General features: G+C 40.7%; 1 protein-coding gene and 1 long non-coding RNA gene across 4 annotated transcripts in view; one reads left to right on the forward strand and one right to left on the reverse strand.

Moving 5' to 3' along the window:
* ZEB1 (zinc finger E-box binding homeobox 1) overlaps nucleotides 1-4907 on the reverse strand; it is an 83275-nt gene extending 78368 nt beyond the window's left edge. For both annotated transcript variants that reach the window (XM_063303463.1, XM_063303462.1), the window contains exon 1: nucleotides 4828-4907. In XM_063303463.1, the coding sequence (XP_063159533.1) occupies nucleotides 4828-4885 (58 nt within the window). In that variant the 5' untranslated portion in view covers nucleotides 4886-4907. The remainder of the gene's footprint in view (nucleotides 1-4827) is intronic.
* LOC134497660 (uncharacterized) lies at nucleotides 4896-19857 on the forward strand. Of its 2 annotated transcripts, XR_010067933.1 has the most exons (5): nucleotides 4896-5191; nucleotides 13290-13373; nucleotides 13631-13726; nucleotides 17290-17911; nucleotides 18346-19857. It is a non-coding gene; the product is annotated as an uncharacterized LOC134497660 (long non-coding RNA). The 2 variants fall into 2 exon arrangements; XR_010067932.1 differs by lacking the exon at nucleotides 18346-19857 and having other exon boundaries at nucleotides 17290-18133.
* Nucleotides 19858-26851: the final 6994 nt, after the last annotated feature.

A 26851-nucleotide genomic window follows, 5' to 3' on the forward strand; every position in this document is an offset into this window, starting at 1 on the left:
GTGAAATTCCCTTTGGATCAAAGGCAGATAAGAAGAATTAGAGTGAATTGTAAGAAAGTAATTTGCTTGAGGTTAGATAGAGAATACATGGTACAGACTTCGGCTATATTGTATATACATTTCATACAACATAATATGGCAGCATAGCCAGATTTATAGTTGAGATAGGCAAGTGGTAGTCTGGTAAGAGTTCAGGGAGGTCAGTTGGAGTAAAAGAAATATTACTGACCTACATGCAAAGAAATATATAGCTATTTCTTCCTTGGCCTAGGAAGTCTTTCGAAGTCTTGTTGAAGCTCACTCAGATACAAAGACTTCCTCTTCTATGACTTCTGTTTAGGCCTAGTATATGCAAATGAAGTACTCAAATACTCCAGACGGATTATATGAATTATATTATGAGTTCAGGATTTGGCATTGAGGCCGAAGTTATTACTTTGATTTCTCATAAGGTTAACAAGCTTATATGCAAATGTATTACTGCCATCAAGCTGGCTATCTATAGAAAGAACTCTCCATTAGAAGTAGCACAAACTTAAACATTGCATCAGTTCTAGTACTAAATTTGGCTGAGAAAAATGAGATAAGTCTAGAAGGAGGCTGTGCTTTGCCCCGCTACCATGGCCAAGACAGTCTTACTCGAACCTGTGCAGACATTAGACAGCTCCCTTGGGGACAAGAGCAATATAGCTATATTTGGAAGTTCCAAGACCATAACATTAGTTAGTTAGTTATGGTATCTGAACTTGTACAAGTTAAACAAGTTTGGTTGAACAAAGTAATTCCAGCCCATCTCAGTTACAAAAATCAAGGACTCAACAGGAGATACACTATATAGACTGTCAGCCATACATGGAAAGTGACTTTCATATAAAATGAGTAAAAAGGTTAATACTTTAACTTAGATGCCATTTGTATTTTGTCTGAATTACTCTAAGATTCTAAGATGAAAAATACTTCCCAGATTATGCACATTTTCTAACCCAAGTGGTCACACTTCCGGTGTTCATACTGAAGACTACTATTCAGAAAGTATTGAAATTGTTGAGGGAAAATATAGATTTTCCTTATAGATTGAAGGGAAATTGTTGAAGGAAAATATAGATACCAAATTTGGTTCAGCAACCTCTGGCCTTTTGCTTTTGCTACGTGTAGCCTATGCCTGTTAGAATGAATTATATAAAGCAACTTTCCAGATAGTCTGCAGTAACTAAAGAATGTTTCCATTCTTACACATATTCCATAAAATAATATTATATAATATTTAAATTTTTAGTTCTTGAATACATGGCAGTACTTTCCAGATATTCTATTAACAATACATCAAGCAAGGAAAGAAATCTCGATTGTTAAATCTGCATTGAAATTTCTGCAGAATGTCTTCTATCTGAATGAAATTCATGACTTTCAAAACAAGTTTGCATAAGAACTTTCTTAAACACTGCAGATAGTTATGGTTTTAATATAACTACATGGTGTTACATTTTTATCAAGATTATGGAATGAGTTTAATTTAATTTGATAGAAAATGCCAGACACTTTTGTATGTGTCTCTGACAGCATTAAAGTATTTCTATTAACATGCTCTGCTTACCAATCAAGAAGAGAATAGCATAGCAATTATATTTAGAGATTAAGATGGAAGATACTGAAGATATACCTAAGTTAACACACAGAAGGATATTTCCTTTTTACTGTTAAGGAGGGAGTAGGAAAACATAGAAAAGTTGTGACATCAATTTACCATCAATATAAGCAAAGCTGACAGAACATTTTCTAAAATAACATCTTTAAAACTATATTCTAACCCATTAAAACAGCAGCAGTTTTTAATCTGTGATGCAGTTAAGTAATAACTATACTTTTGTAATTCTGCATTCCTTAAGACCAATGACAAGAAAATTAAAACGTAAGCATAGGCAGACATGGTACCCATCAATGGCACCTTTTTAGAAGACATACAGAATGGAAATAATTTCAATTGCCTATTTGCAGCAAAGGATTAAGGGTTAACTTTTCCTAGTAATTTTGATCAGTCAACATTTGCAAGTCAAACAGGATTCTACTGCTGGGAAATCTCTAGTATCCAGCATCTATTATCTAGCCCTTTCCAGTAATGGTTAATGTATAGCAGCTTGAGTTATCATTTATTTTAAAATATTATAATTAGAATCAACAATAGATCAAAGGTTTTGCTCCAATATCTGAACACAAGGTGAGATGTTTTCAACCAAAAATCACATTTAAAATACCTGGAATAGCACATATCCTATACACCTTTTGTTTTCTACAAGTCATGCATGCTGCAGACAAAACGTTTGTGCTAAACAACCTCAAATCTGGTTTTCTAGTATTAAGCACAAAGGAAAAACACTGACAACAAGCATGGTAAATAAATCCCTCCCTTGAGAATGAAAGCAGCAGACAGAAGAGGGCTGACATGCATGCTAGAGAAACCTCACACACCATTTTTTTTCTACCTGCACAAGTTGCCATTTGCTGCAGCCCTCAGAATCCTTTTTTCCCAGCTGATCTCAAAAGCAAGATATTCAGGCACTCTCTCAAGGCATCTGTTGATAAGCTTTAGAAGTATAATATTTCAATAAGAGTATTTTTAATAGAAAATGCATTTTCTTTCCAGCTCAGGTAAACATGTTTACAGATCCTGCCCAGAAACTGGGTGGTTCAGACTTGTATGTCACACACATGTCGTCAGCAAGAAAAGCCCCCTTTTCTCTATCATTAACATTTTAAATAAGGTAACAACAGAGCAGGTCTTTCCAAACTTACCTTTAATATAGCCTCAACATGAAATACACACAGGTCTAAAACAGGAAAATAACTACACACACACACACTTGTGCTATAAATAAACCCACCCACTACAGAGCAGGGAACTACTACTTCAGAATCAACACCAGGTCAACTTGTTAGTCGGTTAGAAGGCCGGTGTTTATTCGTGCATTCCGCACGTTAAGATTCATAACCAATGGCGCCCTCCCGCCCAGGGAACGATAATTCCTTCTCCGAGATATCAAAACCCGTGCAAAACGTCATGATCTTGGACCAACCGCTAAAACCCTTCCTATCCATAACCGTATACAGGAAATGCCATACGAACACAAAAAACTGCCAAGAAAGGTTACAAAACCTCCCGTTTGACATCCTATGAAGTCACCAGCTTTCCCGTTATTTTCTAGAAGAAATTAAGGGAGAGAATCCAACAATACAGAACTTTCGTGTATTTATTTCCCCCTTTTCAACTCATTTCTAAAAAAACAAGAAACAAAAAGAGACAAATCGGAGAAGTAAGCCTCATTCCTTATATAGGCTGTAGCAGTTGTTCATTGCGAAGAAGCGGGGGAGGAGAAATGGGGGGCGCAGCGGCCAAATCGTTACCACCCATTATTATGATTATTATACAAACAGGTACCTCGAAATCCAAGAAGAGGGCGAGAGAAAGAGAAACTTGGCTGATTCACGCTCCCTCCCCAACCCAAAGCGAAGAAAGCTTTCCTTTCCCCCCATCACGTTGATAAAGGAGAGAAGATATTAGGGAAAAGGAGAAAAAGGGGGAGGGGGGAGACCACTTCTAATACTTCTGCCAAGATCTGGAGGTTGGCGGGGGTGTAAGAGGAGAAACAATATGTTCAATGGCTACGGAGATAAATCAACATACACTGCAGGCACTAAGAGGCGGAGGCGAAAGTAAGGGGGGGAGAGAAGAGGAAAAAAAGCAGAAGAGGGAGGGGAGGAAAGGGAGAGCAAAGGAGGGGGTCCCTTTCAAGGCGATGTCAGGGGTGCGCATGTGGCGCGTTTTCCTTGCAAAGAAAAATAAAATCAAATCGATACACACTGCAGCAAGCAACAGTGCTTCCATCGCCTCCTCCCGCCTTCCTCCCCTGTCGGGGCCAAAACACGCCACCCTCCCGGAGACGAAGTCCCCATTACAGTCCTCCTGCTTCGACGTCTGGTTGCCCGAAGAGTTTGCTAGTTACGCGCACTCCTTCCCACGTTCTTCCCCGCTAAAAAGTGTCCAAGCCCCACCACCCCACCCCACCCCATCCCAAGCACCCCAAATGTGCGGGAGGGGGGGAGGTAGAGTAAGGGCAGCGCTAAAGGGGGCCCCCGCAAACCACTGCGTCTCTCTCCGACTTTCCTGGCGTGAGGGGAAGAGGAAGAGGGACGGGAAGCGAGTACCCTTCCTTCCCCAGTCCTCGCCCAGAAAAGTTTGGGGAGCGGGGCGACGCGGCCTCCCCCTTCCAGAGCGGCCGGGACCCGCCTCAGCGCAGGTAATAAGTTTGCAAGTTGGGGCTGCGGAGGTCGCCGAAAGGCGAAGGAGCGGCCTCCACCGCCGCCGCCCCTTGTGAGGACCGGAGCGCCCCGCACCCCTTTAGTTCTCCCCCCAGAGAAAACGGAGAGAAAACGGGGCGAGGGGAGCCGGCCGCCAGCGAAGCGAGAGGAGGGGGAGGAAGAGGCGGCTTCGGGCGGCGAGTAACGGTCCCCGGGCAGGCGAGAGACCTCGGGCAGCAGCCGGCTGAGCGAGGAGGCACCGCTAGGCGGAGAAGAGGCAGCCAGGCGGGGAGGGAGCGCAGAGCGGGCGAGAGGCAGGCGGTCGGGCAGGCAGCAGGTAGCGGATCTAACGGTGCAGGGGGACCGGGCTCCCAGGGACGAGCTCCCGGGCAATTACTTTCTACTTCTCGCCTCCTTCCCTCTCTCTTCCCCGTCTCCCCATCCACCCCCGCTCCACAGCTCAGCCCGATCACGGCCCGGCGCCCTGAGCGGCCCCAGCCTAGCTCGGGCCGCTGCCCGGCGGAGCTGACTGACCGTTATTGCGCCTCGGGTTCGCCTGCTTCCTGCGCTTACACCTGGGGCCATCCGCCATGATCCTCTCGCTTGTGTCTAAATGCTCCAGTCACCTCCTCCCCCCTCCCCCTGCTCTCCCCCCTCAACCCCCGCCCGGACCTGGTTTACGACACTGGGTGGTTTGGTTTGAGTGTGTGTGTGTGTGTGTGTGTGTATGCGTGCGCGCGTGGTGGTTCTTTTTTTTTTTTTTTTTACTTTTTTACATCACCTTCCTACACCTAGTGCTCGGCCGCCGGAACCTTGTTGCCAGGGGAGACGGCCGCTTTACGGCAGCGCGTTTGAACCGGCAGGAGGGAAAAGTTTCTCTCGGCTCGTCCGCGGGCAGGTAGTGTTTAGCGCCTGGGGGGGGACCGCGAGGGAGCGGGGTGGGATCGAAGGGATGCGGGGGAGTTTCCTTTCACAGGAGGGATGCCCAGGGGGAGGGGCGAGGGAGCGGAGAGTCCCTTCAGGCGCACCAAGTTGGGGCAGCGCGCGGGAATGGCCGTGCGGGGCCGGCGCCGAGTAGGGCGGGCGGGGGGCTCTGAGGCGGCCGCCGACCACCCGAACTCCGTTAGCGAAGTTTTCTCTTTCTTCCTTCCTTCCTTCCTTCCTTCCTTCCTTCCTTCCTTCCTTCCCCTCTCTCTCTCTCTCTCTCTCTCTCTCTCTAATAAAACGGAGTTGCAACGTGTGAGGAAAAAGAATGCGAAAAAATGAAAGGCGGGCAAAAAACCGCATTCTAAAGCAACCGTCTTGGATCTCCTTGCAAACGAGTAAGATTAAAATGGCATGAACTACCGTATTCCAGAACTGCCAGCCTATGTCAGATGCATGGAGTGGTTTACTTCCCCCCTCCCAAAAGAAGACCCCGAAGGAGACTTCCCCAAATTAGCTATTAAAAAATCCTTTGTCATGTTCACAACAAACTGAAGAGGATTCTCCTGTTTGAAATGATCTGGGGGAGGGAAAACAGCCTTTCTTTCAGGTAAATAGAGTATACTTCCCAGAAACCACTATCCAAGTATTTAGCACCCTGGACTCAAGCTCATGAAAGATTATGCCATGGCAAATATGCTATTCATTTAAGATAGGGCAAGACTTTTCTTATTGCAAGAAGTGGCTTTAGGCATGCATGGAGGCTTTTGAAAGACCAATAGAATTGGGAACAAATTGGGAGTTGATATATTTATCACCTTTGAATGAAGACAGAAGGTCAGAGGGGGCAATGAGTACTGTATTCCACTTGCTGTATATTTAGGTGAAATTCTTTATATCCCACTTCTCATCCAAACTTGCCATAGAAGATAAAGGTACTAAAGTAATTATCAAGAATAATAGAATATCAGTAAAACCATCAGGAATCAGTAAAATTAAAAATATATATAATAATAGCAGTCAGTCTCACCTGTAGTGCAATTTCAGTCAATGCCCTGGTAGATGCTGTCATCATTTATTGATTGATCAAATTTCTTCATATATTTTGTGATAATGCACAAATACTTAGAAGAAAATCTTTCTGAAGTCAGTGGGTTTTAATTCTGACTAAATATGGATAGCAGTTGCCCAAATTCCTTGGGCTACTATTCTGCAACTTTTATTTATGAATAATATAAAGTATTTTTTCATGTATTTATAAACAACTTGTTTGTCAGTCAACCTCCAACCCAGAAATGAATTCCTATAAATTCAGTTATATAAGTTTTATACAGGTATACAGGTATAAAACCTGTATAAATTTAGAAGAGTAAAACAATTTTAACTGCTTTAATTATTATTGCATTTGTAAGCTGCCCAGAGTCTATGGGAGTGGGCAGCTATAATAAATTTAAATAATAACAATAGTAATAATTTACGATCTGTAAACCATCAGACAGCAAACTTGATGACAGAAGAAACAGTTAAAGACAGGATAGAATTAAATCATGTAAAATTCCCTGTAAATAAAGCAGATTTTAAAAACCCTACTAACTTCTCTGACACTAAAGAAAGAAATGGCCAGCTTTAATCTCTTTAATGAGAAAGCTCTGTCATCAGGAAAAAGTACTGAAAAGATCTTTTCCTGCCAACCAAATATTTCTTGTTGGTAGAACATACAAAAACTCCCTGAAAACCAATCCCAAACTATGGGTAGGTTGATACAGGTAGTAGTAGTATTTCAGATAGTCTAGGTCAGAGTGGAAAGGTAATGTTCTGTTCTTTTGGACATTCAGGATTAGTGTTAAGAGGGCAAATGTACACACACATACACACAATCTGACCACTATCTTAGCTGCAATTTCTGAATATTCTTCAAAATCATCACATAGTAAGTTAAGCTAATTTAAACAGCAAGTGATTTATTTATTTATTTATTGAATTTGTCACCGCCCATCTCCTGCAATCGGAGGGACTCTGAGCAGTTTACAATATAGAACAATAAATATATAATAAAATTTCAGTAAAATACACTCTAAAACAATTTCTCAACTACCAAATTATAATAAAATCCAGTTGGCTGTGGTCTCATTCAGTCATTATGTAGGAGGGGCACTTCAAGGCACTAGCTAACCCCAAGTATGACTATTTTCCTCCCTGCCCCAAGCCCAGTGGCAGAGCCAGGTCTTTAACTCCCTCCAGAATGCTAGGAGCGATGGGGCTAATCTCACCTCCAGGGTCAAGATGTTCCAAAGGGCGGGCGCTACTACAGAGAAGGCCCGCCTCCTGGACTCAGCCAGATGGAATTCTCTTACCCATGGGGTCCTCAGCATGCCCTCTCTGCCAGATCGGGTGGGGCGGGTAGATGTAACAGGGAAGAGGTGGTCCCTCAGGTAACCTGGCCCCATGCCGTGTAGGGCTTTAAAGGTGATAACCAACACCTTGAATTGGACCCAGAAGCAAACTGGTATCCAATGCAGCTCGTGTAGCAAAGGTGTTACGTGCGCCAAAAATAGCCCAGTCATTGAGAAAGGGCAGTCACCGCATTACTTACCTCACCCAGGATGGAAATAGATAATAGAGTATCATCAGCATATTGATAAAAGCCAGTTAAGTCTAGTGGTTAAGGTTCTGGGCTAGAAACCAGGAGCCTGTGAGTTCTAGTCCCACCTTAGGCATGAAAGCCAGCTGGGTGACCTTGGGCCAATCACTTTCTCTCAGCCCAACTCGGTGCAATGTAGACTAGCCTCCTCGTGGTGCACCCTGAGCAACGAGACTTGTCATGACTAAATAGTCTACACATCTGGCTGCTGGACCTCACAAGGATTTCCCAGCAAGAAAAAAAGCAGCATGAACTGCTATGCCATAGGATTAAAAAAAAAAGCATATTGATGATACCTCATTCCATGGTGACGGATGATCTCACCCAGTGGTTTCATGTAGATGTTGAATAGGAGAGGGGAGAGAACCGAGCCCTGCGGCACCCCACACAAGAGGGGTTGAGTGTTGGATCTCTCGTGTATCACCACCGATTTGGACCAGCCCTGGCGGAAGGAGGTGAACCAGCACAAAACTATGCCGCCCACCCCCAACTCCCTGAGCCACCCCAAAAGGATACCATGTTCAATGGCATCGAAAGCTGCTGAGAGGTCAAGAAGAGCCAGGATGGATGCACTGCCTCCATCCCGCTCCTGCCAGAGATCATCCATAAGCACGACCAATGCAGTCTCTGTCCCATATACTGGTCTGAAACCTGACTGGAAGGGGTCCAGATAATCTGTTTCATCCAGAATCCTCTGGAATTGTAACGCCACCACTTTCTCAACCACCTTCCACAAAAAGAGGAGGTGGGAGAAAGGACGAAAACTGTTCCAACACAGTAGGGTTCTCTCTTCCATTTATTCAAGTGTACAGAACTGTAGAATTCAAATCAGAAAACATTTATTTCTGGAATACTATTCTACATGAAAATAAATTTTAATTATTTACAAATGTGTATAAGGCCAATATTTGTCCAATTAACTTCAGCACCATTTCTATTCAATTGATAACTGGAGATCTTTGCAAAAGGCAATAGGAATGCATTAAAGATGTGTTGAATTATTAGATTGTATTAATCCCATGGTCTAAGAATTTTCTTTCCTTAGTTATAAAAAATGCCTAATTTTACGTGGCTATCTGGAAATGTTGTATTGCTTTGGGAATACTGAAAGGGACCAGAACAGGACATAAAATATATTCTATTCCATAGTTTTTAGGAATTTCCCGAAGGAATGCTATTATACTTACATCATTTTCTTGGCAAAAATCTTAGCACAGGGTCCAAATATGCTTTGTACGCAAAAAGTTCCTGCTTCAGTTTCTGGTGTCTTCAGTTAAAATGTTCATTTCGGAACTCACATCAGTGTCTGAGAGCATCCTGGACTAAAAGGACAAGTAGTTTTTACCTGAACGAAGTTACTCCCCATGTTTCTTTATTTGCAGTGACCAGTATAATGCAAAATAATATTGAATATGATAATGGCCTTAATGTTAAAGAATGTGTTAAATCCTTGGTAGAGAAAAATAGCCTTTTAGACAGTGGGAGCCATTGGGCTCAAGAAAAGAAGAAGAAAATGGCCAACATTTTGTGAGATTATTGAATCTTGTAATTAAAAAAAAAAACCTTTGGCATAGTTCTGCATACACTATCTAGAGCATTGTTTGTCAGAGACTTCTCAAACACTAATGTATAAGTAAGTATATCTTTAGCAACAGAGATGGCTACTGGTTTCATGCTTGAATGGTGTTGAAAATAATGGATGCTGGATTGCCTGGCATTCTGAAACATCCAGAAAAGTGATTGAGTTCTTAAACAGAAAACACACTTTAAAAAAGTTCTACTGAAGTATTTTGGAATAAACTGGTATAAAATTGGACTGCACAAAAATAATGAAGTTGATCTATTTACAGGAATGATAACAGTGGTTTCCTGATTAGAAAGCTGTGCATTAAAGTGCCATTCCATCTCCAGATCTGTAATATTGCACATCTTCATCTAGTCTATTAGCTCCAATTATAGATTGGTGGCAGGGATTTATTTGTCATGTACTTAAAATCTAGGTTATGCCATAGGATAATTTGCATAGTCGACACTAATTATTACCCTACAAGAGTTTTGAAATGGTCTAGAATGTGGTTGGTAGTTGAATATAAAAGCTTGTAAACATTTATTTTAAGTTCATGTCCTCCAATTTTTTTTAAAGACAGTGTTCTCCTAGTGTTTATCACTCTACAGATTTCTGTGTTCTCAGCAAACCTGGCTATTTGTTGCTTGCCCCAGCTCATAGACATCTAACCTTGATGATGGCAAAATAATGACATGTGCATTGTGATTTAATGACGTAAGTTCTGCCCTCTCGTTCTTGATCAGATGTTGCATGCCAAGTATGTAAGGAGCAGGGTTTGTGTACACAGTGGACATATTTATTTATTTAACTAATTTACATGGCCACCCATCTCATAGCAATGACTCTGGGTGGTTGTAGAGAGTAAGAAAGGTGATGGAAATATGCAGGAACCCCTAGGTTCCTAAGGGGTTGAAACACTTTTTGAGTCCAGAACAGCAAGATAACATTTGGAAGCAGTTCAGGTAGACACCTCCCTAATTCACTGAAGTAGAGTCCTAATTCACAGAGTCCCTCTTTTGGGGGAGATGGGCGGTGGCTAAATTTGAGTAATAAATAAATAAGGATGAGGAGGTACAGCGCAATCAGATTTGCAAGATTCTGTGATTATAGCCAATCTCAAGACAAGTAGTTTTAGCCTACCTGTGGAATTGATTTCCTGGTCTGGTCTATCTATGGGGCTGACAGCAGGATATAAGAAGTTAAAACCAAATAATATCATTGAAGAATCCAATAATCCACATAACCAAAGTCTGGGGTCAGGAAAAATTATTCCAAATTTACTACAAAAAAGCAATAAATCCATTCAACCAATCAGCAGAGCTTGTTTAGCATCCTGGCCCAAATTCCTGAGGGAACAGCCAGGTTTTGAGTGCCTTATGAAAGGCTAACTGGCCCCCTTGTTCCTCTTCAGACACCTGTGCCTCATTTCCAAATCATTTATCAACAAATTAAAAAGTAGGATCAGATACAATTTGAGTACTTGTATCTGATAATTTCTTCAACAGTTCTTGTACTCTACTATTTTACTGTACTTATGGTTTGTAGTACAGATAGACAAATCTGTAAATTTAATTAAGTTTGGTTTGCAATAACAACAACATATTATATATACTGCCCAATTCCTGGTGACTCTGAGTGGTTTAGAAATTGTTAAAACATTAAAAACAAGAAAAAAAATAAAAAGTAAAGATGACAAAACTGGATGGGAACAAAGAAAATAACACAATCTAAAGGGGACTTCGGTCACACTCGCTAAAGGCCTGGGCAAAGAGCCAGGACCTCAGGGCCCTTTGAAATATCAGTAAGGTGGGAGCCATTCGAATCTCAAGGGGAACCTCATTCCAGAGAAGTGGCTACAGAGTAGGCACATAACTCCTACTATTTTCACATAACTGTTCTCATACACCTCCATAAGGAAAAAAAAGTTACAATAAAAAAATTGTATGTTTTCTCCTAATGTAAAACATTTTAAAATTGTATTAGTATAAATGTTTTTATGCGTATGTTCTTCTGATAAACATAATTGTGTATCTGTTGGGGAGTTGCATCTGAATTGCAGATTTTTAAAAGATGGTTGAATTTTGTTTTGCTCATTGGAAATACAAATTTACCAAATTGCTCTTAAAATGCAATATGAGTACATTTTCACCACATACCTGCCTCACATGGTTACATATTACTTTATCTGTTTATCTAACGTTTATTGTATGTTGACAAACCAAAGAAGTCCTAATTTAGCTACCAGAATTGGGGCTGGCAACTTGGTCGTTAAGTGAAGTGATTGCTAAGTGAAACTGCACCTGTGCTTACTATCTTACTTCAGCTTTCCTTTGCTTTACAGACCTGCAAAGGTTGTAAATGCGAGGAGTGGTTCCAAGGTTACGTTTTCATCACTATCATAACTGCGAACAGTCGCTAAACGAGGAGTTGCTAAACAAGGACTACCTGCATGTTAGACTGATATATATACAGAATCTGATATATGAAATAATTATGATTTTATTTACTTCAGTAGAACTCAATTTTTAAGAACCTCGTTTAAAGACATATTTTCGAAAGGATGTTATCTACCACTTACATAAAGGGGTAAACCATTTACAGTGACTGGTGTACTTGTTGAGAAGCGTTTAAGACACTATAGGTCAAGCTGCTATGGTTGTAAGAGATGCACAGATAATATTCACTTTCTCCTCTTATGCAGATTCTGTAACTAGCCTTACTGGTGAAGAAACATTTTAAATATAGCAGAGGATTAATTCTGTAAGTTTTCTTTTAAAAGGTGTGGGATTATGGTTAAATTTGACTGCTAACTTGAGAAACTTTCTACTAAATGTTCCACAATAAGTTAAATGCAGTCTTATGCATAGGTACTCTAAACACAAGTTTATTGAACTTATTCCCAAGTGAGGGAATATAGGATTTCACCTGCAAGTTAAAAAACTATCTTCCATAATTTGTTTGCCATCAAATGTGTTAGGTCTGTAGCTTTCTAGAATTCCCAACCAATAGTCGTGGTTGCTGACAAAACTGGAAACTATAGTACCAACAACCTGTTGGAAAACTACTATAGTGTAGATTTGTTAAAATGGTAAAAACCACATCTTAAAAATAATCTTGTAATACTATAACCGTAGCACTACAGAGAAGGAATGTTGTAAATTCTACAGATTATGGCAACACAAGTGAAACCCACAAGTTTTGCATTAGGTAAGACTGCAAAATATTCCTCAGTATATCACAGGATAGATGCTGTAGGCACTTCCAAAGGGTTTCTTTGTGGGCTGTGCAGTGCTCTGAGCATGCATAGACAACACATGCAGCACCTGTCAGCATCTCCTTAAACCAAATGCATCTTTTCCAGAGATCATGCTGCAGCTTCAGAGGGCAGCCATGTAATTTCAAGCAAAGACTCTACTGCTTTAAGTAGTTGTCAACAGGTGCTACATGATCCCCCCATGTGCTCTGAATCACTGCACTGCTCCTGAATCAGGTCTCTATCTGTATGATCTTACACTGTCATCTGTGTTTGACAGCTGAGTTGATTTATTTCTGGCTCAGCTGCAGCAGAGTGCAATAAAAACTAGTCTTTGAAACTTGTGAGCTGGGTGGGGGGAGGAAGTCCATTTCCCCACTTGCAATAACCTTTGTTTCTCTATGACTGCCACCACCTGAGCTATAGACCCCCTAAAGTGACTTGAGAGCTTTGTAGTTTCTTATGATTCAGGAACCCCTCTTTTTTGCATATGACCAGAGAAATGCACATAACTTTAAGTGAGAACATGAAAGGTCTGTGTATGTGCAAGAATTTATTTTATTTCCCTTTTTCATGCTGGAGGGGTTAAGCTGTTTTTTTATTAATTTTAGGGCTTATCGCATCTCAGACATGCAATGATTTCATGATATTCTATGCTTCCTGTTCTTAGTACTTCAAAGTTGGCAGAAGTGAAGGTGATTGTGGATCATTTTCAAATGGTTGTTGGTAGATTTGGTATTGAAACAATTGCAGCCAGGAAGTACCCTGTGAACACTCAGCTTTGGAAGTGGGCATATGCCACCGCTTCATGGTACTTCCTGTAATTAGTTATTTCCTGAGCATAACAGACTATGAGACAATTGTCCTCTCTTCTGACTTGTCTACCTGAAAACAAGCTCTGCTTCTCTTCAAGGAAATTTTGAAGAAATTAATATAATAATTGCCTTTTTAGGTATTTCTAGCCATGTCTGCTATTGCCATCTTGACTCTGCACATCTCAACCTAGAAAAAGCCAGAAGTCAACCTGACTATCCCATGTTCCTGCAAGGTAATAAAGCTAATATAAAGGAAGCTGATGCTCATCTTGTATTAGCTGGATTACACTTGGGTGCGTTTTCCAAAATGAGTCATATAAGAATTGGGCTTGCCATTGGCTTTCATATACACATTTGCAATGAACACAAGTATATTTGTGTGAATGTTCTTTGGGAAAAGCAAAGCTTGTGAAATAAAATGTAAATTACATTGGCACAAGTGTAAAATCAATGCCTTGGACTTAAGATACATTTGTACTCTTAGAATTGTTTCATGTTTTAATATGCAGCTGTTTAATTTAAACAGGTCCCTAAAGATAGATAAAGCTAGTATAGCATTAGTATTTTATATTAGTATTTTATACAACATTCTAAGTATACATGGTGCCTTAAAAGAACAATGCAGACAAAAAAGACACATATATTTCCATGGAACATACTTCTCACATAAACAGCTTGGAAAACTTGAGGTTACCCCTTCTACTCAGTTAATGGCTCAGGAGCAACAGATGATGTTGAATTTTGAAGCTAATTAAGCAATTTCTATAGGAGACACTCTATTCAATAGTAAGGAGTTAATATAATAATAATTTGTTCCTACCCTGATTGTGCACTTACCCAGATAATTCATTAATGGAACTAAGTGAGAAAGAAACCATTAAAATAAATATTCATTTGTATGTTAAATATAACTTTACTTTTGCAACAGCAGCCTTAGTTTTTCTTGTTCACCCTACTTTCATTCAGAAGAAAACTGAAATCTAAATTTAGAGGCAACAAAGACATAGGGACAAGTTATGCTTGTTCTTTTTTCATCAGAGGACCGTGGAATGTTACTTGTGTTTTAGAAAGAGATGTATATAAAATTGACATTTTAATGAAAATATCAAGAAAAAAAAGTTGCTTGAAACAATTTCATATATGTGGTTTATTTCCGAAGACTTCCCTTCCCACTGTTCTCTTAAATTTTTAACATTTCATAGAAGTCTGATGTTAGTAAGATTTAAATAATGAGATATTTTCTTGGCCCATGAAATCTATTTGTGTGGAATAAATATGGTAAATGTACAACATCCACAGATGTCATTCTGAAATTTTAAATATTTTAATATATTACATATAATTTTAAATACTATCATAGACTTTGGTTACAGCAGTTTTACTGTTGCATGTGAGACTCCTTTTTTGGATATAAAATGAGCCTGATTTAGCCCATTAATATATTTTTTTACATTGCCATTCTTTTTTGTGTTTGTGTGTGTTTTGCCTACATGTAGTTAGCTTTGGCACTGTAGCATATTCATACAGTTTGCTTCATCATTCAGTTATTGTGTGGATAAATGATATTCTCCAAGGTATGTACAAATTTATTTATTTATAATTTAGTTTTATAAGGCTGCCCAACTCAGCACTAAGTCTGGGCAGTGTACAGATTAAAAACAGATGCAATACCTAAAAATAAAACAAAAAGTAAACACAACAGTAAACAACAGGGGAACAGATATACCCTAACTGAAATAGGCACTGCAGATCAGATGGGCACATCCAGTCTATGCCAGAACTTGGGGGAAAAACAGATTTTCAGAAATCTTTTAAAGTCTTGCAGGTTGGGAGTAGTCTGAACATCTGGGGGATGCTATTTCAAAGGGCAGGCACAGCAACAGAGAAGGCTTGTTCCTAGATCCCATCAGAAGAATGAATGAATGAATTAATGAATGATTTTATTACAGTCATAGACCAGTATAAGAAAATTCAAATAAAAATGCAGTCTTCAAATACAAACAAGGTATTGGACAATTAAAATATATACTAATTTGCATCTAAGTACTTTATATATAATCAGCTAGATAATAACTACATCTGAAGGTAGTGATCGACAAAACTAGACAAAAAATATCTATAAGCTACTTGGATATATTTTACAGCATATTGTACAAACAGTGTAATATTTAGCAACGTTCAGTGAAATATGGTCAGATTGATCTGATAATAGAAGTTGAGATAGGAGTTAGAGCAACCTGGATTTTAGCTAGAAATGGAGATAGCAGCTCCTGCTGAATGTCAGCATAATATGGGCAGTACAATACAACATGATCCAGTGTTTCAGTTGTTCCTCCACTTCAGGGACAGTATTTCCACTTGAAGAGGATGTTTGGATATCTCCCCTCACTAACAGCTGTTGGGAGGTGTTGAGTCTGGCCAGACCTAAGGCCCTCTTAAATTTTGGGACTATTATTTGGTTGACATATCTTGCTGACTGAAATGGGTGAAAAGAGCTAACAGTTTGGCTGTCTACAAACAAGGGTTGGAACAATTCATGGATGTCTTAGGGATCAATAGCTATTAGTCTTGACAGCAGTGTGACTGCCTCTGAAGGCCATTTGCAGGGAGACTAGTGAGCTTCCTTGTGCCATTGGTTGGCCACTGTGAAAACAGACTGCTGGACTAGATGGGCCATGGGTCTGATCTAGCAGGAAACTGCTAATGCTCTTATGTGCTACTCAAGAACAAGTTTCTGGGCAAGGCATGCTGGTTGATAGTGGCTAATGAGTGTTCATAGCCCATCAGGGAGATTTCAGCCCTCAAAAAACTGAAGACTTTTAGTTTCTTGTAAAGTGCCTGGCTCCAAGAAGAATTAAAGTTTTCAACCAGGATTAGAGGAGCCAGACTGGCTGGAAAGAATAGTAACTTAAGCCAATAGGAAAAGATGTAAATCCAATCAGATATTTCAATTTTAGGTAAACTGGCTTCATGAGAGATCACCATGTTGGGGATGCATCAGGGTGCTTGGAAGATGGTCCTTAGACATTGGTATTGTACCCTTTCAAGCAGGGAGAATGACCTTGCTTAAATGGTAGAATATAAGGCATGCCCACTCTGTTGGATCTTATGGGGATGGGCAGAAATAATGGAAAGAGGCAATCCCTCAGATAGCAAGCTGTTATGCCACAAACAGCTTTATAAGTGATAATCAGCACCTTGAATTGCTGGTAACCAGTGCAGCTCATGTGGCAGAGGTGTTACATGGGTACACCAAAGTATGGCCATTACTGCTTGTGCCACTGCATTCTGGACCAGCAGTAGCTTCTGAGTGGTCTTCAAATTCAACCCCATATAGAGCACATTGCAGTTATCCTCACCCAAGGTGACCAAGGCATGAGTGACTATAAGAAGAGAGTCCTGGCCCAGGAAAGAGAGCAATTGGTGCATTAAATAAATCTGTGCAAAGGCCTTCCTGGCTACAGTTGCTTGTTCTTCAAGCAGAAGCTATAATCAAGAATGAACCCCCACTCACCCTCAAAATTGCACAATAGTTCTGTATGGGTAAGTGCCATCCCATACAGAACCAGAGATGGAGAACCATGAATGCATAGTTACTGAGTCTTGTCAAGGCTGTGTTTAAGCCTGTTCCTCTCCATTCAGACCCAAACAGCCTCCAGGCACTGGGATAAGACCTTGGCGGCAGCACTTGGTAGAGCACTGTTGAGATATACAGCTTAGTATTGTTGTACTGATTGTAGCTGACCCTATGTTGATGGATAGTCTCACCTAGTGACTTCATGTAGATGTTAAACAGGTGTGGAGACTGTATTGTGTTGTGAGGCACCCTCCAAACTGGGGCATTGGGCTGGTCCTCTGCCAGCATTGACTGGAACTGGCCATGAAGAAAAGAGAACCACTGCAATACCATGCCTCCCATTCCCAAAATCCTGCAGACAGTCCAGAAGAATACCATAATCAATGGTATTGAAAGCCACTGACAAGAAGAACCAGGACAGCTGCATAACCCGCATCCTGATTCTGCAAAGGTAATTAACAAATGTGATTAATGCTCTCCATGTACTATGACCTAGCACGAAACAGTACTAAAAATATCCAGATAATTTGCTTCTTCTGGGGTCTGCTGGAGCTGTAGTCCAACCACCTTCTCAATAAACCTGCCCAAAAAGGGAAGGTTGAAAGCTGGATGGAAATTACCCAGAACTGTTGGGTTCAGCAATAACTTCTTGAGGAAAGGATGCACCACCATCTCCTTTAAGACAGGCAGAACCACCTCCTCTCTTAAGGATGAATGTAGCACCAGATGGATTTATCCACCCTTCATCTCCTGGAGGGACATGGATCTAATAAGCAAGTGACTGGCCTATATGAGGATCCTGCCCACTACCTCAGGAGTTAGAGGATCACATACATCTCAGGTAACAGCACATGGCTTGGCTGATTCAACAGGACCTACTCTAATACAGAGTGGATCTAAGTGACTCTCTCCACCAGATTTTATTTATTTATTTAACAAATTTATATGGCCACCCATCTCACTGAATGTGATCTGGATGGTATACAACCAACAATTAAAACAATGCTACAGCTATTAAAACTTTAAAAATAAATAAAAGCAAGATGCCTAGAATATTCCTCATAACAGCCCTATAGATATTCTTGTGACCTGTCCCTCCCCAGCTTGGAAATGGATCACTTTAAACAGAGCTGCTGGCTATTTGTCTGTGGATGTTGTAAGAGTGGGTGTGGAACTATGTTTTGCTGCCCTTATTGCCATAGTGCAATCCCTGATATGGGCTCTTACTTGTGCTTGGTTGAATTGGCTTTTTGTATTTCTTCAGTGCTGCTCTAGGTGTCTCTTTGTTGGTTCATCTCCTGAAGCTCCATGGAAAACCAGGATGTTGCATGGGATTGATGAACAGGGGAGGCTGCATAGGAGCAATCTAATTCAAAGCCTTCATCATGTACTCATTCCAGGCGGGGACTAAGGTATCAGTCAAACTACCCTCCAGATCCTCAAGAAAAACCTCAAGCTCTTTCTGAAACCAACCCAGGTCTGTTAGTTGCTGGGAGCAGATTGATCAAATAGGTCTTAACTTCTGGGGGTGGGGGGAGTGCAAGGATAGCATCAACAAGCCAAAAAGCAACCAGAGAATGGCTTGACCATGACTAACGACTAATGGTAATGTCCTCCACCTTCAGGTCATGTCGCAACCTCTCTGAGATAAAAACCAGATCTAGCGTATGATGACATATATGTATTGGACCCTCAGTAATCTTGGTGTTGAGAGTAAGGAATATTATCTTGATGGAGATGTGGAGTTGATTTCCTGGTCTGGTCTACCTAGCGGGGCTGACACTTGCTATGATGATTGTGAACTCCTGAGCTCTGCCAGGCTCTACACCACATAAGGGCAAGTTCAACTCTCCCAGAACTATCAGTCTTGGAGACCTCACTACCAGCTAAGTGATGGAGTTGGTCAGCTCAGGCACAGATCAACTGCTCCTTGGAGCCCAACTTTAACCACATGGCCTCACATCTGGCTATCTGAAAGCTGGGAAGACTTCCCAGATGACAACTGCCACCATATCCCATTGCCCTGGAATCACAGCTGATGACAAATACAAAACTCGGGCATATCTCAGAGAGGGATGAGCCCACCCAAGTCTCAGTTATACTTGTCAGGTTGGCTGCCTCATCCATAATAAGGTCACGGATGAAGGGAGTCTTACTACAAAGCAACCGGGCATTTAACAGCACCAGTTGGAGACCAGGGCCACTGAGGATCTGGTGACTTGACAGCAGGGTTGACTACTGGGAACCAGAAAGTGGAATTGGTATCAAATATGGACCCTGCCTTGCCCCACGTGTTGCCTGCTTGCAGATTCCTACCATATTTCCCTATTGCAAAAATAATTTTCAAGAGAACTTTAAATATTATATATACAGTGTGATCCATCCATACCTACCAAGTTATCCCCATTTAGTTCCGTGAAACTTAGTCAATGGGAGTGCATGTAGGATTGCAGCAAGGGAAATAGATCCTTTGTAGTGAAGCAGCTCTCCCATCCAGAGCTCTGCTGGCTCGAAACAGCCAGGTGGCCTGGCAGAGTCCCTTTACTCCCAGCAGTTCTTTTTACTTTTTCTTTCCCCTCTAGTTTAATTGAATGGGAGAGGAAATGGTCTGGTTCATGCCTTATGTTCAGTCACGGTTGGTGCAAGTCACAATGGCCAGGCTCACACAACATGCTGTGCCTAAGCCAAACAAACCACAGTACAACTTAGGGCAGCATGTGAACTCAGTAATAAACAGTATGAATTCCAGGCTGATGTAAATGAGAGAGCCCATCCAGAAGGTGATTGGAGAAGTAGAGTGGCTGTGAGTCCAGGTCTACTCCAGCTACCCCCCTTCCCTTCGCTGTACCCTGCTTCGGGATTTACTTAGAGCAAAAACACTAGCAATGTTACTTCTCTGTCTGCAGAATATGCTGGAATCCTGGAGCCCTGGGAATGCCGATTGTGCAGCTCTGAAGCAGGGTTTTGCCTACAAAAACCCATGTCAGAAGAAAATAATGAGTCTTTAACGTATCATAGTTTAGGAATGAAAATAATATTGCTTCCCTTGCAGCGTTCCTAGGTTTTATTTTTCCACAGTGCCACAGATCATCTGATGTCCTGTACCTCAGTGTAAGTTTTCTCATGAACTGAAACTGTATATTGCAGCAAATGCCTTAATATGTCTGCGACAAATTATTTTCCAAATAGGTTTCCTGATGCATAACAAATGCTTTGTTTTTGTTTTTTTGTTTGCTATGATTGCTATTGCCTTGTTATTAAACACTAATTTATTGCGAATGGCTGTTTTCTTCCATATGGTGTATTTGTGTTGCCTTCTGCAGTATGTGTGCTGCTTCAGGTTTGCTCTCTTACACTTTATGCGTTCCCTGAATATTTTGTTCTTGCTCACTTGGTGTTCATTTGGAGATTTTCTCTTAGTAACAGTCTCTATACAGCTGGCTCACTCAGGTCTGTAACTCTTAACAAGATTTCTCTAATTATTTCAGCAAATAAGATTCTTTTCATGTTTATGGTTTTATTGTAAGCACTGAAGATGCGATTCATCTGTTCTAGCCAATTCATCTCTCTTACTGCAAAAATATTTTGGATCTTCAGAGCATCAAATGTACTTTTGGGAAGTACTTCTTAGAAGATAGCAATCTACAGTCATACAGAAATTATATAGAATAGAATATAGAACAGAGCTTCCAATGTTTCTTTTTAAACATCAGTTTTGAATTGGATAGCAGTCTTTTGCCCCAAAGTCTATTTTATTTATTTATTCATTCATTCATCCAATTCATTTATCAAAGTTATTTATTTATTTATCAAATTTGTCACCACCCATCTCCTCCGACCAGAGGACTATGATTAAGCACAAGCATTTGCTCATACAAGTTGCTCTCTACCACCTTATTCCCATTTCCACTGCCATCCTATGTAAACACAGGCAGTGTATCTTTAACTGTTACTGTAAAATAATCATTCTTTTCAAGCAGTGAGAAGAATTCAAAGAAAGAATGGCTAGGTTTGCACATTATGCTAAGCCAGTGTTTCTCAGCCTTGGTCATCTTTTCCCCAGTGGCTGGCTGGGGAATTCTGGGAGTTGAAGTCCAGAATTCCCCAGCCAATACATCTTAAAGTAGCCAATTGTGGTTTATTCAGTAAACCATGGATAACTGTGGCATGGCATGCTGTGAGAGCCCACACAGTTAAATAAAAACTCTTCTCACTTTAGTTCTTCACTCTTTGTTTCTGATTATTAAATTTAGTTGCCCAGGAAAAGTTCCAAGGATAGAAATTACTAAATGCTTAATTCAGGAAATGGGCCTGAAGATGCTCACTTCTGAAATAATATTGTATACTTTTTAGGAAGAATCTCGGTGTATTATTATCTGTGTATATTTTTTAAAAATGTGTATTTATTTAAAAATATAAATGTTAGCTTTATCTCCAAGGTCTGAACGTAACGATAAAATGGAGAGGCCTGTCTGATTCAGTGGGTGAACTGCCTCATAATGTAAAACAGCTTTTAATTGGTAGCCATTTTTTTTTCTTTTTACTTTGGCAACTACTGATGAACCATTGCTGTAAGGTTTTCTCTCTTGCAACAGCATGGTGTTTTACTGTTTACGAATTACTGTTGGGAAATCTATCAGTTATTTACTATTGTTTTATGCAGCATTTTCAAAAGAGACAACTCAATATTTCTGAAATAAGGAACAACTGTTTCAGCTTCTTAGAGGGAAACTGCTCATTTTATTTTATTTATCAAAAAGATTTCTAACCTGCTTTTCTACCACAAGTGTGTTCAAAGGAAACATGCTCCTTTAGTCAAGGATATGAGGAGAATCACTTACTTTTCTTAGCAAGGAGGGCAAGCAAAACAGAACAGCAGTAGCTTATTTGCCTCTGAAGTGACTAGATGAGGAGAATAGAAATTAAATGCTGTTTTGCTGATTGTAAGGGCAGGCTGTGCAATCCTATGTATGTCTACTTATTAGAAGTTCAGCTGGGTTTACTTCCATGTAAATATGCATGGGATGGCAAGCTGACCTTTCATCTTCTCATCAGATTCAAGTTAAGGATTCTCAAAATAAGTACTGGTAAAGTCTGCAAGCATTTTGGTTCCAGCTTGTAGTAGATTCAGTTGCTGTGGGAAAACTATTGATTGAAGCCAATTACTGAGAACTTGTGCTGTGTTCAAACACTGTAAATTAATTATATATTGTTCTTTTAGAGGCAGTCTAGCTTCCAGGCTTCCTCCTCCTCTTTAAGCTTGGAGAAGCTTTGTGTGGGCCTCAAGAATCTTGAGTAGGGGCCATGTATAGCTCTTGTCTATCAGGTGTAGGCAATCTGAAGCCCTCTGAATGCCCTAGACCACAATCTCTATAAGACCTAGTTCATGTGGATAGTGGTGCACACTTCTGTTATAGAACTACCATATCTGAGATGCATTTTTCTGTATCTCTTTGCTGCCATCTAGGACAGGTTTCTAATTTGGTTCTCACATACGGACATCTGTAGGAAGTGGTTACATTATGTTATGGGGGTATTTTGCTTGGGTGGTATTTGAAGTGGGCTAAGTCTACTTAAGTGATGGGCAAGCTTCTTGGGACACTTACACTGTGCTTCACTTTATTAAGTGACTGAATAATCTAGCATGAATATAGGAAAAAAGAACCCACAGTCAAATGAGCTGCTGTTTCTCAAAAAAGAGTTATCTGGTTGGTTGGTTTTTCTCCCCAAGCTCTTCCAACCATTGGAGGATTAGAAAAGCTTGAGCAAAATATCTTTCCCCCCAAAAGTACTGTAGGTTGGACAGTTACTTTAACATTTAATACTGACAGAAGCAATGTTTGTTGTCTCTAACCATTTCTTAGCCCACTGATGCATTAGCTTAAGTAACAAAATAGTTTCATTCAGTACTGATCTAAAGTTTTCAGAAAATATTTGCTGAGAAACATTCATTGTAGAACTCTCCACCTAAGAGAATATTTGGTTGGGAATTCTGTTACATGCATAGTTTGTTATCGATACGTAAAGAATAGAATTTTGGAAAGTCATTTTTCACAAAGCTTGAACATTCATCATAGAAAATGAATTTTATGGCCATTTATCAACCATTGGGCATTATTTCTTTGCACTCGTTTGTGTGTTTGCTTATTATGATTGCTTTTGTTTGATTACTCTGATAATTGTATACCATAAAAAACAATTCTATATAAGAATTATCTGTGCGACCAGACATAGACTGAATAAGTTTGTTTCTGTTTTTCAAACTAGTTCTTCTGTTGCTTCTTAAGAGTATATATATAGTATATATACTGTGTTTTGTTCCAGATTTAACATTATTACACAGCAAGTTATAATACGGCACACCTGTCGCCTCCCTGGCATATGACTGACACTTCATCAGCCTCCCTTATCCAGATTGATAACGATTGCATCCTCCATGGTGACCGTACCACCTGCTTCTGTGATGCAGTTTTTCAACTGTTTGTCAAGTTGCCAGCTCTGCATTGGGAAGCTGCCAGGGCTGTTTCTCAGCAGCAGTAGCAGTGGCGCAAGTCAAAACCCAGGACAGGGCTGGCTGTCACTGAATAGCTATGGTTAGGAGGTGAATCGCTTTGTGAAAAGTTAGTCACTGATTTTGTATTGAGAAATATATGGGTTAAAAATGAAGTGTGCTCCCCAACAGCAATCTTGAAGGTAAGGCTCACTAGCATCCCAAAACATGTATTACCTAAGCAGATTGCAGAGGACGGATGGGAGCATCACTTCTATCCTGTATGTGGGGGCCCTCCTATTCTAGCAACTCACTTGATTTTTATGTTGGATTGAGAGATGGGAAAGAGGGTTCCATCTTTTCTTCTCATAATCTCTATGGAATTCCATGCACTTGCCTGGATGCCATTCATGTCATTTAATTAACAAACATAATACCATTTATTTGGAACACTGGAATGCCCAGTGGTAGCACTTTCAGGATTTACGTTTGTCAGAGCTATCCTGTGCTTTTGAAGGCAGCAGAAATGAGTAGAGGGTATTCTAGGAATGGCATTATGGCATTATACCATTATAGAGTGTCATTCTTTATGACAGTGATGCTCCATGGGATATACAGGCACCACTTCAGGAAATGAAAATAACAGTCGCCAACCAGGAGCCACTGAGAAGAGGTCTACTACTGTTAGCACTGTCAAAGAGATATAGGTGAGAGAAAGATAGAGCTCATTAGTTCAGCTGTTTTTACAACTTTTTTTTTAGCACAACCTTAATATCCGTACTAGTTTCTAAAATTGTAACACCAATAGAGGAAATAAAAAATGTTATTCTGAAATGTTTGAGTCCAAGTATAGGAATCTCTGGAGAAGAGGCTCTAAGAACAGGAAATGGATACAGCTTTTCAGTAAACATCTCTTGAAGAGAACTCTTAGCAAGACCACTTTGCTTTAAATTAAAGCGTTATAACTTGGTATATCAAGATTTGAAAAATCTCATAAGCTTCTTTCCATTTCTCCCTACATATTGGCATGGGATTGATTGATTGATCCACAACTGCTTAGTATGATGGGAGTTTTCCTGTTCAGACTATGCAATCAAGGCAAGGTCTTATAAAACACCCTTTATTAAATAACTATTTACAATAGTTAAGTCCTTGAAATGTGGAGACTTGAATCAACAAGCCCAACTGGGCACAACAGGCAGCGAAACAGGACTTCTCACTGGACAGGTAGACTAGATGCAACTGGAACGCAGTGTGCTGGAGGCAGCAGATCTCGAAGTGGAACAACACTGGTCTTACAGGACTGCAAACTGAACACAAGGCTGGTCTTGATTAGGAACTCTGGACTAGAGCGAGACTTGATGCAGAACTGGAACTTGGAGCAAGACTGGGCTTGACTGAGGGTTCTGGACTAGATTGTGGCTTGGAGTAGGTCTGGAGCTCGGAGCAAGGCTGGAAACTCGAAGCAAAACTGGACTTGGCTGGAAGCCCCAAACTAGGCTGGATTCTCTGGACTGGAGACTTGGAGCAAGGCTGGACTCGGCTGGAAGCCCTGGACTGACCAGGAACCCAGATTCTGAACAAGATAGTTGTAAAAACCCAAAACACAGCTGAGTCTGCGAAGTGTGGTCGCACAGGACTGAGGACTAGCAGTGACGCAGGAACCTCTCGGCATGACTACGCTGCTGAGGAGATTGCAGAATTTCAAGGCTGGTTGCCAGATGAAGGCTGCTGGGCACGGCTAACACTGGTTCCTCGGTTGCAGCAGACGCAAGATTCAATTCCTCTTTGGAGTGGAGCTCAAGCGCTGATTCCTCTTTGGCCACAGATGCTGTCTCTGATGCTGGTAAGGACTCTTGTTCTGAAGCTGCAGGCTTAGAGGATCGGTTGTCTCTGGCAGCCCACTCTCCGTGCGGCTGCCTTTTATTCCGTTCTTTGGTGCGCTTGGAGTCTCCTGTAGCCAATCGGACTGTTTTCTCCTCCACACGCTTTTCAGCTCGTCATTGGCACACACTGATTGGTGTATTCAAATCCTCCTCCGAATCTTACCCAATCAGCGCCGTGGATTCTTCCCACGCTGCTGATTCAGCCTGGAGTTTCATTTTCCTGATTTCAGGCTGATAAGTTGCCAGTTCCTCCTCTGACTCTGAAGAAGTTTGACTTTCCAAATCAGAGGCAGGGTTGGTTCTGACAGGAGTTATAGTTTATTGAGCAAAAACAAAATGCTACATAAAGCAAAAACGAAAATTAGGGTGCAAGTGCTAATCAGTGATTGCTTAGAGCTACTGGACCAGGAAAAAAAATACTTTCAGTAGGAGGTATATGAACTCTCTCTAGCTTTGTTTGCATGAAAAAGATAGTGCTTTGAAAATGTATGGTGGGGTCCAGGAAACGGGCCTTCTCTGCAGTGGCCCTCGCCCTTTGGAACATCTTGGCCCCGGAGGTGAGGCAGGCCCCTTCACTCCTGACCTTCTGGAAGGCCCTGAAGACTTGGTTCTGCTGTCTCGCTTGGGGCGGGAAAGTGAGTAATTATTTTTTGGGGTGGCTTGCACCCTAAAGTCCCTTCCACCAGCTTGGAATCTTATAGCCTCTTGGATTTTATATTTATTTATTGGATTTTATAATTGTAATGTGTTTGATTTTTATGAGATTTTAACACGGCTGTGGATTGATTTTATTGTAAACCGCCCAGAGTCCCTCTTTTGGGGGAGATGGGCAGTAATTAAATTTGAATTAATAATAGTAATAATAATAGTAAGGTACTTTTAGGCATTATATTTAAATAAATACATCCAGGTAAAAGTTTTCCCATGTGCTTTATTTTATTCATTGCCAACACACTGAATTAGACTAATAGCAAAGAAATGAAGATCACAATAAAATATCACTATCACCAAAAGGAAAAAAATATACAGAAACTTAATCAATAAACAAGATCAGAAATAGTGGATAATTTCACAAATGCTGGTCAGCTCCCTTGAAAAGCTCCCTCTCCCACAAATCATATGTTATCCACATGATGAAACCAAAGGAATGATGGGAATAGACAGACCTTCCATAGCATTGGGGCTGTCCTGGAATAGGCTGTTCTTCACTGCTAAGCCTCTGTTTCATCTTGGCTGGAGAAGTGTGTAAGTTCTTTTACATAAGAAGTGAATACAGATACACAGTAAAACAAACTTGCTTCATTTCTTACCTGGAAAAAATGCTCTGAAGGGATTTGTGAAATTCCATTGTATCAGCTTTCCCCAATCTGGGCCATTCTAGATGAGCTGGACTTCATTTTCCATC

Source organism: Candoia aspera, chromosome 4, assembly GCF_035149785.1.
Source record: "Candoia aspera isolate rCanAsp1 chromosome 4, rCanAsp1.hap2, whole genome shotgun sequence".
NCBI lineage: Eukaryota > Metazoa > Chordata > Lepidosauria > Squamata > Boidae > Candoia > Candoia aspera.